The sequence below is a fragment of the Corvus cornix genome, chromosome 3 (assembly GCF_000738735.6).
Source record: "Corvus cornix cornix isolate S_Up_H32 chromosome 3, ASM73873v5, whole genome shotgun sequence".
Taxonomy (NCBI): Eukaryota; Metazoa; Chordata; class Aves; order Passeriformes; family Corvidae; genus Corvus; species Corvus cornix.
The window spans coordinates 46,507,924-46,522,769 of NC_047056.1; the positions used below are offsets into that span (position 1 = coordinate 46,507,924).

At 37.9% G+C, this 14,846-nt stretch overlaps 1 protein-coding gene across 5 annotated transcripts in view; it reads left to right on the forward strand.

Moving 5' to 3' along the window:
* Positions 1–10,879, forward strand: part of FMN2 (formin 2) — a 166,759-nt gene extending 155,880 nt beyond the window's left edge. For all 5 annotated transcript variants that reach the window (XM_010398951.4, XM_039569096.1, XM_010398968.4 and 2 more), the window contains 2 exons: positions 8,254–8,335; positions 9,706–10,879. In XM_010398951.4, coding sequence (XP_010397253.3) covers positions 8,254–8,335; positions 9,706–9,732 — 109 coding nt within the window. In that variant the 3' untranslated portion in view covers positions 9,733–10,879. The remainder of the gene's footprint in view (positions 1–8,253; positions 8,336–9,705) is intronic.
* The last annotated feature ends 3,967 nt before the right edge of the window (positions 10,880–14,846 follow it).

Below are 14,846 nucleotides of genomic sequence, written 5' to 3' on the forward strand. Positions count from 1 at the left end.
AAGGGCTCTTCAGTAGCATCTATCTGGTGATGGTGGTGTATCATGCTGGCACATTACGTTGCATCCTAGTATGTATGTTTTGCATAAAAGAAGGTGGATACCAATCATAATTTCATAATTAAGTTTACAGACTGTTTTCATAGCTGTAATGTCAGATTGGGTGGGATAGTTAAAGCCACAGTGATATAGGATACCATCATTCCTACCATGTAGCGATCTTTTCCATCTTTTTTCAACCTTTTCCTCTTCACCACTTCTTGTATAAAGAACTACATTTGCCTATGATGAAAACAGGGCCAACATATTCAAAAAATACTTGCATATTGGTGAAAATAATTACATAATTAAAAATTTTAAACAGACCTGTCACTTTTTGTACTTGTTAGTGTTTTCATTCCCAGGCAAAATGATCACTTTGGCATTTGAGGTGCAATAAAGCATTGTAATGTTTTACAAATGAGCAGCATTTGTCATTAAATACTAGTCCCCAAAAGTTTTGAGATGGTCATAAAGGCTTAAAAGCTACTGTAACCCGGACTGACCCTGAACTACTGAAGATGTGAACTTCCTTGCTCACGGGCAGTTTGCTAAACCAGTGCATGGAGTTGGCATAATGGCAACATACATTACGTGTAAGTGCATGGCTCTGGGCATGTTTTATGGTATCAGTATAGGGAATAGTCTAACATCAGGGGGTTTTATTACGTGTTTGAGAAGAACCTTACTGTGTCTGCAGTCATTTTTGAGTCACTACATAATGATGGATGGGCACTTTTTACCTCATGCAGCAAAGTTCAAAGCCTCTTACTTTCCCATCTCCTGCACTGGAGATACCTTAATGTTGTGGCTCTTCAGCTGACTTCATTTTTTTAAATTTTCTCTTCACTAATCTCTTCTATTCACTCAATTCTCATCTTTGCTTGTACTACCAATCTTGTAGCTACCAATTATCCAATGTACTAGCCCCAGCATACCCAGTGTAGCAACTCTTCTGTCCAGGGAATGTTTCCATATTCTCTTTAAGTTTTCTTTTCCATGTAGTCTGTTTACTGAGACTTTTTGTATCGTTTTCTACACATTGGGGTTTTTGCCTTCATTTACCCCATCTGCTGCTTAAAAATGTTTTACAGCTAACACAGAGTTTCACACTTCTGTTCACTCATGAGTTTAATTTCTTTTGCTAGCTGATTACAAGTTTTACCTCACCTCTGGTCTTCTTCCCTTCCCTTATCATTTCCTGTTGAATTTCCTAACAAAATAGCCCAAATGTAGCCAGCTTCTTTGAGAGCAACATGACTTCAGTTGCAAGAAAAACAGTGGAAGGTGATAACTATCTTTTCTTAGTTTAATTTCAGTCTTGATATGTAAAGTCTGTGGAAAAGTGATTTCCATTTTGCCTGAAGATACAGCCTGAAATACTGGCCACTTTGACAATTTGTTTACAAAGGTCATGAAATGTATTTAAGTGGGTATGTGTATGTTCTCATTTTATTAGAAATATAGCCATCCTTAACAGTTCAATTTTTTTATTTCATTACATTTTCAAGGTGAAATTCTCTTTAATGTCAAAATTATAATTTTTAAATCATGTTTTGCACAGTATTCATTTTTTTTGTATTTATTCACATCTGTATATCTCTGCACAGATAAGACCCGAACCCCTAGATCACCAAGAGTATGATTGCCAGAGAACAAAGTGAAACTAAGTATTTCTGAATTGAAATACTTTCAGAATATTTTTAAGTGTTTGGTGAACTGCAGTGAGACTCTGTAAATGGGAAAGTCTGATTTTCATTTCAGTTGGCCTCAAAGCTTTATTTTAGGACCATTTGACATGATGAACACTAAAAAAGTCTGAAATGTATTCCCCAAAGTCTACAGTGTTGACAGAGGAGGTATGTTATTTAGGGTCCTGCTACAGGTTATTTTTTTTTGTTAAGTGGCCAGATTAAAACATTTTAATTGGTTTTTCTGTGGTCCTCTGAGTGAAATTATGATTAATCACTGTGTCTTTCCAACAGCCACTGTCTGCCTCATGGTCCTTGAATTAACCATGCAAGGAGCTGGCAGGGTTGTCATGATAGTCCAATACATTATTTCTCTATTGGTAGGCAGAGGTTAGGTTTCATCAGTTTGTTTGAGGGGTGCAGGTACATTACAATGTACTTCATATCTGAATAAGGTCTTTGCAGTCAGTTACTGAATCATATCTGTGTCATGACTTCAACCCTATTGGCATGAAAGTAAAAGGTCTAAATTTTTTTACTCCACTTTTATGTTGGGAATTGTAATTTTCCATTCTGGGTTTTATGGTTCAGTTTCTCCCTTAGCAAAAAATATTTTCAGTATTTTAGTCAATGAATAAAATATAGTAACATCACCCTGGCAGAGTTTAAGGAGAGAGTTTTAAAGTTTTCTGCCCTTGAAATCGGAAAGATGTCTGGCATGTGATAATTTAGTGGAGGATTTTTTATTTGTTTTTATATGTAAAGGTGCTATTATTATTGTAAACAAGTTTAACTCAGTCTTCAACCCAGACAAAGCTACATAAAATATTTTGGCAACACTCCTTTTATTTAACTGATAATAAACACTTAGTAGTATAAAGAGTATTGGCCTCAGCTTTGTTTTGTGTTAAAAAACACAGAATATCTGCAGAAAAATGTCTTTTGGGTTTCATGAACTATACTGTCAGCTGTAAAAGTAATATCTGTCTGAGTTTATCATGGAAGTTTTTGTGAGCAGCTCTATTATCTAAGGCATAACTTTCCAGTCCTCTCACTGTGATTACATTTGTCATGTCATAGTGCTCGCTGGTGAAGTGTAGCGCGACCAAGCCTAGATGGAGCCAGTAGGAAATGAATCTGTCTGCCACTGATACTTCAGACAAAATTATTAATGTTTAGTGGCAGGGAAGTGGCTACTCCTTCAATGGATTGAATGATGACAGAAAGTCTTTAAGCCTTGATAAGGTTATGGCCAGGCTGGCTTTTGGTCTAGAAGGTAGATAAAAATACTCTGTCTTTTGGGTTTTTAAGCATGTCTGGTTTCTTTTTCCTGTGTGCATGCCAAAGTGTAACTTGCTTATTCATCTTACAGGCTATCTTTATACTTATTAATAATTTTTATATCTTTGTCTCACAATAAATACGAGGTATGAGGAGGTGATAGTGCTGGAGAAGAGTTTTTATTATGATGGAAATAAGAAACTACTTCTTTTGTTACAGGTGACAATTGATAGACTCAATCTTATTTAGTACAGATTTCAGGAGCATAATTCTTAGGCTCTGTAAGTGACTGTCTGTTCATTCCCTTGTAGATTTTTTGTTTAAATTTTTTTTAGCTGATCCATGGATTGCCCAATGTTGTATGTTCCCTACATATTTTCTGACTGTTGAGGCTGTTTGGAAGTATATTCTGTCTAAAATAATGCTAGAAATGCTTTAGCTAAATTTAATATTTAAGGAAATTCAAGTGATGAACACTCTTAACAAGTATTTATAGAATCTGCCCTAGGCCTGAATAACTCTGCTCCTCAGATTACTAAAGTGAGAGTTAATCAACTCTCTGGTTGTCTAGGCTGGGAAGACTAGTTTTTTTAGGATTATGTTCTCACTAAGACAAAATCAAGAAATTACTTGAGAAAGGAATAAGAGGCAAAAATTGCTAAAGGTAACACAGCTGATGTTATCTTTTCTGTCAAACTGCTATGCTGACTTTTGAGCCTGAATTGGCATAAGATGGGACAGGGAGCGACAGTAAATGAACCCGAGTCAGTTTGCTGAAAGAAATTTGAGTTTGAGAAGCACTTGAAAAGTATGAAGTGGGATAGTTTGAGCATCAGTTTAGCAAAGAAGCTTGGCACACTGCAAGCTTGCAAAGCATTCCCATCACACTTACCAAGTGACCAAGCACACCATGTCCTTTCCACATCCATCCTTTCCACATCCATCTTCCTCTACCACTCTCAGATCATGCCTTGAAGATCTGTCCTACTTCTAAGGATTTGGTTGCCATTGAGAGTGATGGCTCTATAAGGGGACTGCACAGCCTCTCTAACAAAAAGTGTTAGTAGTGTGGAACTAAATAGCTTAAAGTAAAAACAGATCTTCAGAACAATAAATCAATCTATCACATGCCTGTCTTTGCCTAAGGGTCGTAATTCTCAGGAACTGGGGAACACTCACCTTCCTCAGACTTTTCTTCCACAGTCTCCCCAGTGGCAGCCTATCTTTCCACACAGGGCCTGATAATTGAATACCCACCCCTTTTCTAGGAATGTCTTTTTAACTGTTTTTTTGCTCTTTGACCTCTGCATTGGCACAGTGGTAGTGTCATTTTGGCCTGGAGCTTGGAAATACGTTGTTGTATGCTATTACTTCTCCTTTTGTGACTGTTGTGACTCTTGTGTTGTTTTCTCCAAACATCCTTTTTCCTCCACCCATTATTGAATTAGATCCGTTTGTTTCTTCATAAAGCTCTATCAATGCACCACAGCTGAGTTAACCCAGTCTTGAGTTGAGTTAACCCATAATCAGTAGTGTTCATGCAATTTTTGCAGCTTTTTTTCTCAGATTATTATCTTGCCTCTCCATGCTGATCAGGGTCTCACTGATGTCAGTGGGAAGTAGTGCAGGAAAAGCCTGAACAAGAGGAAGGTACACAGGGATTTGCTTGCCACTGTGAGAAATATGACTTGAACCAGGCATGAGCTGACAGAAGCAATGTGGTTTTGCTTAAGTCTTTTTAGTTTCATGGAAAGATGAAGAAACATTCATGGCCAATAGAGAAAACCTAAGATGACAAAAACTTGCCAGTGGCAATTATTTTCCAACTGAAGTAAGACTATTGCCCTTACTTTAAAGGTAACATTTTATCTGCTTTTCTACATCACACAGTTTAAACAGTGTGGATCCTCCTATCAAAACACATCCTTTTCCTCTTCCAGAAGGATTAAGTTATTTTATTTTTACATTTAACAAAATCTTAATTAAGCTGAACAATCAGCCTTCACAAAATACACTTGCACATTGTAAAAATTGATAATCACTTTCACTGGTTTATGATTTAGCCCTGTGGAAGGCTAATGGTTACCTTCACCTCTATTTCACCAGTCTGCTGGCTTTTCTTTTTCAGATACAGCTGTAGATTTATACAGTTCTCCATGCTTCCAGATTTAACATGGTCACAAGCTAAGCCTCCTTGAAACAAACCTTTGGTGTGCTATCTTTACATTTCTCAGGGCATTCTTGCTGAAGAGGCATGTGTATGGGTCACATGGGCCTCACTGAGGGTCTATCCAACTGCTTGGATCTTCCTGCACAGAGAGCAGGATGCGAGCCAGGAGGCTGTGAACTGTCCCAAACCCACACAGTGAGTCAGTGATATGGTTGGAACTGGAACTAAGTGGTTGCTAGCTCTCAGCTTTAAGTACATTAGGGAGTAATGTATCTTCTGTATTTCCCTTGGTATGAATAAAGAGGCTCAAACTCCAAGGAATTTCATAAAAGCTCCCAAAACCTTGAGGACCACAACCATACTATTGAGACCAGCACCTCTTACATAATCCTGGAAATTTGGGTAACACAAGCTTAAGGTTGTCACTTATCAGTCTGGAGGTTGTGGATCATTTTTGAAGTGCTATCTAAGGGACACAGGAGTTCTGACTTCCTCCTTCACAGAGTGGCGTGTTACTAACATCTCGCTGTTTCAAACAGAGACAGCCTTTCTCTAAACAGCTGTTTCTCTAATTGAAGCAGAATATGTAGAGATGTTACACTGACAGTGACACTTAATGGGACCTGCTCTGTAGAAAAGAACTGCATTATCAAGCGTTCCTTACTGTGTGAGGATTTTTGTTTTGAATTAACATGAGACCCACAGGGAGCTGTGTTGTCTCGTGACCTGGTACGTTAGCCAGCAGTGGGTAATCCATCCTGGAAGGGGAATATTTAGGTGGGACAAAGACTGGAATTGAAGATTCCCTGTCATTTCCCAAGGATAACATCTAGATCTGTGTGAACTGGTTTGGTAAATATTTTTGTGTGTTACATATGCTGCCATCTGCATGTTGAGTAGTTGGAATACCTGCATATAGTACACTGCTTCGATAAAACCATCATTTAGATGAGCTCAATAGCTCCCTAGGACTTGATACTAATTTACTCCCAAGTAAGATTTCATTTTTTTAGTTAAATGATGTCTACCAGTGAAGGGAGACAGCTATACTTGTATTTGAAAAAAAGGAAATTACATTATAGATGTGTTATTTTATATCAGACTTTGTAAAGCGGCTTTTGATAGGTTAGAGTGTGTCTGAGTATTTGGAAAAGATCATGGGAAGATCAATGTCACAGATATTTTTCCTCTTTTGGAGGAAAGTAGACATGAAGCAGAAGAAAAAATGTTGTAGGGAAAAGAAAATGTCCTTGAATTTTGCTTCATTCTGCATCATTCCCATAAGTTTCTATTTGAAGCTATCACCACATTTTGGCTGCCAATTTTACTGAATCTATTTAAATACATTTTAAAGGTGAATTACTTGGCTGCTTGACATTTTTGTTCTGGATTATGCTGCAGCAGTCTATCTGATTTGCGGTCAGAGAAAGCATTACAGCTTGAAAATAACAGGTTTCAAAGCTCCCCCCCCCACCTGTGCACATGAAGGTCTCCCCACACTGACAACATACAAGGCCATCAAATGGAGAAGGCAACTTGTGGATGTGCTGGAAAAGAACTGACATTTAAATTAATTTTTGAAAGTATAAATTTGAAACTTATGAAGAGAACAAGGTGTGTCTGGTGAAGTTGAATAGAGGAGAGATGAATGTGAAGGCAGTTTTTATAATATGCTTAGCAGACTCAGCTGGAGTTTTATTTTCAAAATCTTGGCCCTTACCACTCATAAAAATATTCAAAAATAATAGTAACACAAAGTCTGATTCTCACATTGCCGTGTGTAGCCTCAGTGAAATAACAGACATACAAGTGGTCTGGAGATGAACCGCAAGGAACCAGCCAAGGACATATGATTTCCTAATATCATTTAACTCTTGTTTCTTTTTTTCACTCTTGGATAATGGTGAAAAGTCAGACTAACTGCCATCTCAAGTCCATTTTTTTGGCAAGATCAAGCCAATATAGGACATACATTTTTGTTTTCTACTTCTTATTTAGCAATAAAATTATCATCTCTCATTAAAAAAAAAATTACAGATCTCACATGATTTAATGTTCTTATAGAAAGTGCTTATGTAAGTCTTTGAAGCTTAGAGAATTCATAACATAAATCTGTATTGTCAGTGTTTCAGCAACCGTGTGTGTTTACAAGGTTGATCTATAAAATGAGTGAAAATGGTAAAGAAATACTTTACAGTGTGACATTGAATCTGTCAGCTTGATTCTGGCAGGTTCGTAGTCTGAATGTAGTCCTCTGCCTTTCACAGTTTGTTTCCTATCTGCATGACAAAAAAGGACATTTTCTCACCAAAAATGTGGTGGCATTTCACAAGTTCCTGATTTGGTAGTGTTTGTCAAGTCAGGAAGCACTAAGAAGTGGACCCTTACTTTTAGAACCTGCTCCTCTCTTTATCCAAGCAGCCCAAGCGCATTCATCCCCAGTGGTCATGTAAGCCTTGAGGTTCCTCAGCTTTGGAATTAAAGAGATGGGTGCAGTGACATGCATCACCTTGGTTTAAACATCCTATTCCATGGAAATTTTCCATTTTTTGTTTTTTTAAGTTGGAGAGTAAAGACTAGAAATTTAGGTTAAGCTATTTTGCCATTTTAAATACAAACAAAAATGGGTGGGAGGGAACATAGCTTGGTGAGAAACTTTGTTTAAACTGTAGCTGAAGTACCGAGGGTTAGAATGGATGAAGAGTTATTTTAAACAGTGATAAAAAGGAGTTTTCTTAGCAATATTTGCATGAATGCTCTGAAATGTAAACTTCATGTCATCCAGTGACATTCAGAAAGCACTCATACATTTGAATCTTCAGCTGCAGAAAGTACTGATTGCTTTTGTAACTGGAATTGATTATGCAATTGATTATGCCTGTCCACGTAAATGCCAGATATGGCTACAAAAGCCCTGGAGTGCAAGTACTATTTTGTGGAGCATGCTAATGACTAGATGGAGAATAAAGTTATCCACTTGTGTCCTCAGGCCTTAACTTGTGAGTTATGTACTGCATTGTCTTTGTAAATATTGTTGGTCTACAGGAGTATTTATAGATTTTTGTCTCTCTTCAGAGTCAAAGAAGCAGAGGAAGTCTGCAGGCAGAAAAAGGGGAAGTCGCTGTACAATATAAGACCAAAACATGACTCTGGAATTGTAAGTAAAAAATGTAGCAATACTTCTATCACTTATTCTACCTTTTACCCTTTGCATTTTATAGGTAGGTTATTCTTGATGTATGTTTTTGTTCTGAGTTGGTTTTTTGTTTTTATTTTTTTAATATTTGACATTTGCCTTAAAGGTGTTAGATTAACAAACTTGAAATCTGCCTATGAATATTACTCCTCAAAATAGATGTAGCACAAGCAAGAGCAGTTTATTATTGCCCCACCGTGCCAATCTGTGTTGTTCCCAGTCTTGGTGTGGGATGCACGTAGAAGGCAGAAAGGCGAGTCTGGTCTTCCAGCTTATTCCGTCTGTATTCACTCTCTTTTCTACAGATATGGAATGTGAGGAAGAATTTTGTTAGTTACACATTTTTCAAGCTGGATCACTGTATCGAATACAGTGGTTTCTGATCCACTGATATGGATTTGTTTGGAATAGAAACACTAGAAAAAGATAATACTGTGCTTTCACCACTCTTTTGAAAACAAATAACTTCTGTGATAATAGAGGAGTAATTCTGGCCGTTCAATGAAACTTTGCCCCTATGATTGCCTAACCATTGGGAGGATCATGACTGATTTTACAGAAAAATTATTCTGGTACCTCACATTTAAATCATAGCTGTAGCAACTGGCCATCATTTATGTTTTAAAAATATTAGATTTTTTTAATGTGCCTGTGTCCTCTTACCCCCGCCACCCCAAGACATGACTTAATTCTTTTGTGCTTCGTAGTCATGGCTGTGTAGTCATATTGTCTGTGACACATCTTGTAGATGAAGCATGTGGTAATTTACTGTATTCTAACTAACATAATCTGACACAGGAAGCAGTAATATTGCATTTATTGTTCCTTATTTTGAATGATTAGTGAGAGTTGACTAGTTAGTGCCACAAGAAATGCAAATGGAGTACTAGCTTGGTAAGGAATTATAAACTACATTTTATCAATTTTAGGTAAAACAAGATCAACCTGTTATTTCAAAAAAACCCCCAAAATAAACATTGTTTTGGATTTCTCCATCTAACTTATAGCCTGCTGTATATAAAGACACTGAGATTTCTTTTAAGAAATAACTATTTGTTAATTATCCCTGTATAGTTCTTATTTGCACTGAAACAGGGACCTTCAGTCTTACTGAAAATTTGATGAGTGAAAAGGAAACAAAAATATTTGACAAGCAGTGTACAGCTGTAGTCTACTTCAGTTCTAGCTTCAGTTTATTTGTGAAATCAGTTCTACAGTAAATATAGTCAAACATTTGCCTATGTATTTCTATGCTTTTCATACTTGCATGAGGTGGTTTTGTGTACACTTAAATTTTCTCCTTATTTTTTTAAATTTATTTTATTTTTCAGAAAGCAAAGATAAGTATGAAAATCTGAGAGAAGAAATTCAAAAGCCATTGTTACCTGGTTACCAAAACTCAACATGCCTGTGGGTGGGGACTGAGGGAAGGAAACTACATCATCCTGATCATTTGCTTCCTTGACCTTTTAAAATTTGCGTTTTGTTCTCTGGAGTTTTCCACCAACTGATGTGTTACTGTACATTCATTCACGAATGTAATCACTTTAATGGAGTGCCCAGAAACAGACTAGGTATGGACTTGAAACACCTTCCCTGTACTCTGTATCTCCTTTGCCACTCGAAAATGGTATTTTGTAAAGTATATGGTATATTACAAATAGGACAAGTCAGCATGCCTAAAAAGCGGCATCTGCATCAGTTCCGAACATGCTGAAAATTGCATTAAGTTGAACTTCATAAGAATACTACTTGGTACAGTAAAACATTTCCATTCCTACTGGCAACATCTAACACAAATACTTCATGGCACTGCACTTAGATTAGGGAAAGAAATGTTACTCCTAGTGAATTGTTTGTATCCGTTTCATGTTGGCATTTGTAGTTTGTATTTTGAATCGTTAAGTGCTGTTTATACAGTATAATCAATGCTTTCCCAACTTGTTTGGTTGCCCTCCATGACTAAATATTTGTGGAACAAGATGTTTACTGTAACTATCTTTAAAATCGATAAGGCAGCATACTTTTACTTCATCTTTTGCCAGATAGTGAATGCCAGGTGGTACGGGGGTCAGAAATCCAGCATCGTAAAAAAAAAAAAAAAAAAAAAAAAAAAAAAAAGTGAAAAGCAGGAAAATACAGAAAAGCACAGAACTATGATAGAGAGTATGAGAAATTGGCTATTATAGTTTATTAATATATAAAGCAGCTAATACTTTTACATGAACTTTAGAAGGTATAGTATAGTTTTAACTGCGGATCACTTAAGTCAGGCTTTTGGCCATATGTACATGACTTCCCTTCTGGAATTAGCTTTACAGTTAATTTAAAACTCCTTTAGAGAGCCATTAAAAGATGCACATGGAGACGACATTTATGGAAAACAGTAGCCAATTCTAGTGACAGAACATAGACTACCAACTAATTGACATCAATTTCACACTTAACTGAATTACAGACATTTCCTCCAGGCTTTCAGTGTCCCTGACTAGGAGTTAAATGATTGAAATATAAGACTTAGGGCTTCCATTTTAGACCACGTGCTTAATTCCAATTTGCAATCCAGAATTTGCTGTATCAGTTTTGAACTGCTCAACTGATAGCAATCCCTTCATCCAGTCCTTATTTAAGAGCCCCAAACCAACCAGCTTAATTGGTAACATTTTTCTTTCAAAGCTAATTTTTCCTGAAACCAGACCGTGCGTGCAACTCAGTTGGATGCATGTGCTCACAGATTTGGAGCCTGAAAGACACTGGGGTAAGGCAGATGAGCTCTAACCTGCTGGGTTGTGTTATTCCCTGTCCAATCTAGCACATCAAGAGACATTCCGAGCTGTTCAGAGGCTAATATACTCTACAGGGTGTCGTAAAAGGAAGTGCAAAGTATGACCTCAGGAATCTGTTATTCTTCACATATACCAAGCACTAGAAAAGATGGTTTTTTTCACTGTGTGAAAAGCAAGTCTCCTGTTGCTGATAAACCTATATGAAAATCTGTACTACTAATAATTTCTGGCAGGGATATAAATTACCAAGAATGGAATTCTAAAATTTTGTGTTGATGGGAGTAACATTACTATTTGGGGAAGAGAAAATAAGAGATTATTTGCTGTTACAACTAACTTATGGAAAAAAAAATCTTTAAAGAATAAAGCTATTTTAATGGCACTGATTCAAATCCATGTTTGTATTTATGTAAACAATAGTCTTTTCCTCCTAACTTTGCTCCTAAGTGCAAGGATACAGTAGCATGTTTTCATTTGTAGCCTTCCTGTTCTCTTCAGTACCTACAGTATGTATATTACTATACTAAATGAAATAATAGATCATCTAACAAAGATCACTATGTGCAATACTGTATTTAGTGTTTCTATTCCAATTTTTTTAGAATGTTAATTTATATGAAAATAAAAGGAATAATAATGAAATAACTGCCTTCTCTTGTCACTCTCTGTCTTGGCAGTAGTGTGGTACAAACTGTTTTCTCCCTAAGCACCACATCCCATTCTGGCTCCTGTGATCAAGGAAGAGCCTTTGTGAAGAGATCAGAGGAAACAAGGCTTCTCTCTTTGCTTGCCTTTTAGAAAGATAGAGACAGTAATTCCCAGTTATATGTATATACTTCCTTTTCTCCAGGTGGTGGTAGGGAGAGCTCCAGCATCCTTTACCCAATGAGACCATGTAAAACTCACTTCTCCAGCATGTGCATGCCTCCCAGTCTTGCATAGGACCAGCAACCTGGTCCTACTAACACTGCTGAAGTAACAGTCTCAAGAAAGTGCTATTAGGGCAAAAATATGCATTGAAAAGTAATTTCTGCATATTATAATCCTTTTATATATATGCATGTGTTTTGTCCAGCAACCTGCTAAATCTGTCACATACATACATACCCTTTCTACAGGATCTGCAGCATGTATGCTAGAGGTTATTTTGAGCCTCTGTCTCCCTGAAGAAGTGTCAAAGGTGGACTGCTGCTGATGGAACCACTACATAGAATTTTTCTTTCATTTTCCTCAGACCCAACCTACTTGGTTGAACATGTCTCTCTTTTATATAGCTTCTCTCCAGCCTGTCTCAAACTTCCATGCACAGTAGCCCACTATGTGCAGTACCACAGCTGACCCACAGAACCTCACGGGGGACTCCAAACACAAGTTTCACTTCTGCTTTTTTTAGCAGCACACTCAACTTTTTACAGAATTCGGGACCAATGTTTGTTTGTTTGGGTGTGTTTTAAAGAAGTTCTCACTCCCCTCATTTACTGCAATCCCCCCCCCTTTACTGCAACATCAAGCACTCTACACTTTGAGTTGGCCCTAATTTAACAGTTCCCACAGACAAAATTCTGAGCCTTTGTTGATAACCAACACCACGTATCGCTCACTGTTACTTAAATGCAGCAGCAAAAGAAGGACTTTCATACCTGAGCAGCAGATGTGACTTACTGACAAGAACAATCTGGGTTTTTTATGAGGAGCTAAGAGGATTCATGTTGTTTTTCTTGCAAATTAAAGCCTTTCAGAAGCATGGTACTTTGTCACATCATGACACTGTAGTGGTTAGCTTTTTTTAAAGTACCTTTCATCACCCCAAAATACTTCCAAAACATAGTTAAGTATTAACCAACTGTGGCAGTAGGAATAATAATTAGAGGCATCTTCCACCGACTGACTTTTTTTCTTGCCCAGTTTTTCAGTGATCAGCTTAAAAAGTTGGAAGCAAATATTAATTTCATTGAGAGAACATATAGCAAGTCATTGCATTGCAATTATTTTGTTGCAGGCTCTAGGTTAAAAGCAAAGCCAAATTTGTGACAAATCTACTATACCAGTTACTGCAGTTACACAAATTTTAAACTGCTATGGACAGAATAAGTGAAAACTGGTGAAGATAGTGTAAACAAGTGAGCAAAGGGAGGAAAGAGAAAACCATGCCCCACACCGTTCATGTCTGCCACCCACCAAGAGGATTCTCATTAAAGAACAGGTTTTCTGAGCTATTCTCATTTATGACAGACCCATCTGTTCCAGTGTATGATATTCATCCAACCTACTTGTAAAAGCATCCAATAGTAAGTCCATTGCTTCAAAAAATGGTGTCTTTCTGAGGATAAAGGGTGCCTATTGCGTCAGCACTGTTGTCTCATTTATTCCCAGCTGCTGCTCAAATTTAAGCTCTTAGAAATTTCACTTGCCACTAACCCCAAATTGGGGTCCTGCCAGCATGGTAGTCCCATTGTGGTTGAGCTTAACATTGACTGTCCTCCTCCCTTCTCCTGTCCTGTAGCACCTCTCCACTTTAAGAAGTAACTGCATCCGTCTGACCTACAGCATTTTCACCTACTCGGAGAGACTCATCTTGTTCTTGGATTGCTTCCACAAGGGGGAGATGCTTGGATCACAGCGTACGCCTCTGGTGTACAATGGTTCAACAGTCGGGCAGCAACAGACTGAGAGAGCTGGAGCTGGAGACTGGGCCGTGCCTCAAGCAGAGGAGGTTCAGGTGGGTGCTGGGCAATGCATTACCTGCAAAGAAGGAGAGTGGCCAAGAGATGGGTGGAAATGAAGAGAGGGGCATTCGAGGAAGTGAATGTTAGGCTCCCTTTGAGTCAAGTGACAGGAGGTGCTCAGGAGTCCTGAGCAGGGAGCCTGACCACACCTAGGCAGCTAAGGCAAAGCAAAACACTAATTCTCTAAAGCAACAGCTACAAAAAAAAAAAAGTCTCCAAACATTGAACTGTGAGAAGATTTGGGCAAGAGACAGGGAAGACAGCGAAGGGCTCCTGCAAGCGTAGTGCCATGAAGGATATAGCCCTCCCTTGCTAGCTGTGATCTAAGTTCTCCTGCTTCTTTCAAGACCCATCACAGGCACCTCTTCTGGTCATGTTGAGGCTCATCAATCAAGTGATAACTCCCTTTCCACACAGAAATTTGCCTTTGAGAAATTGCATTATCTCTGGGATGGAAAAGGAAAAAAACCCACAAACCCTAAAATACTACCCTATGTTTGGAGTGCCATATGGTGTACCTATTCAAGAGCTGGTAACAACCTCTAAAGCTCACCTTTATCTTAAGATGTAACTTTTTTTTTCCCCTTATGAGTAGTTTGGTGCCTGTTACATAAGGATCTATATATATTTTAAGCAAAATTATTTAGGTCAGTTACGTCTCTTATGGCAAATGATGGCAGTGTTTCAGCCAGTGGTGGAGCTTTGCTTGTCAGTTGACCAAAAAAACCCAGAAGAAGGGCATGCAGAATCAACTCCAGAATCTAAGATTAGTGCATTTTATTTTTCCCTCTTGCCTTCCAGGTACTTCTGACGGGAGCGGGAGACAAGCAGAGAAATAGGTTTTCCCAAGCTGTCAGGGTGAGCCATCATTCACCTGTATTTGGGAGGGTGAAAAGGAAGCTGGAGAATATACTGATTAGAGAGCAGTTGGACACAAGCTATTGAAGCAAAACACCTGGA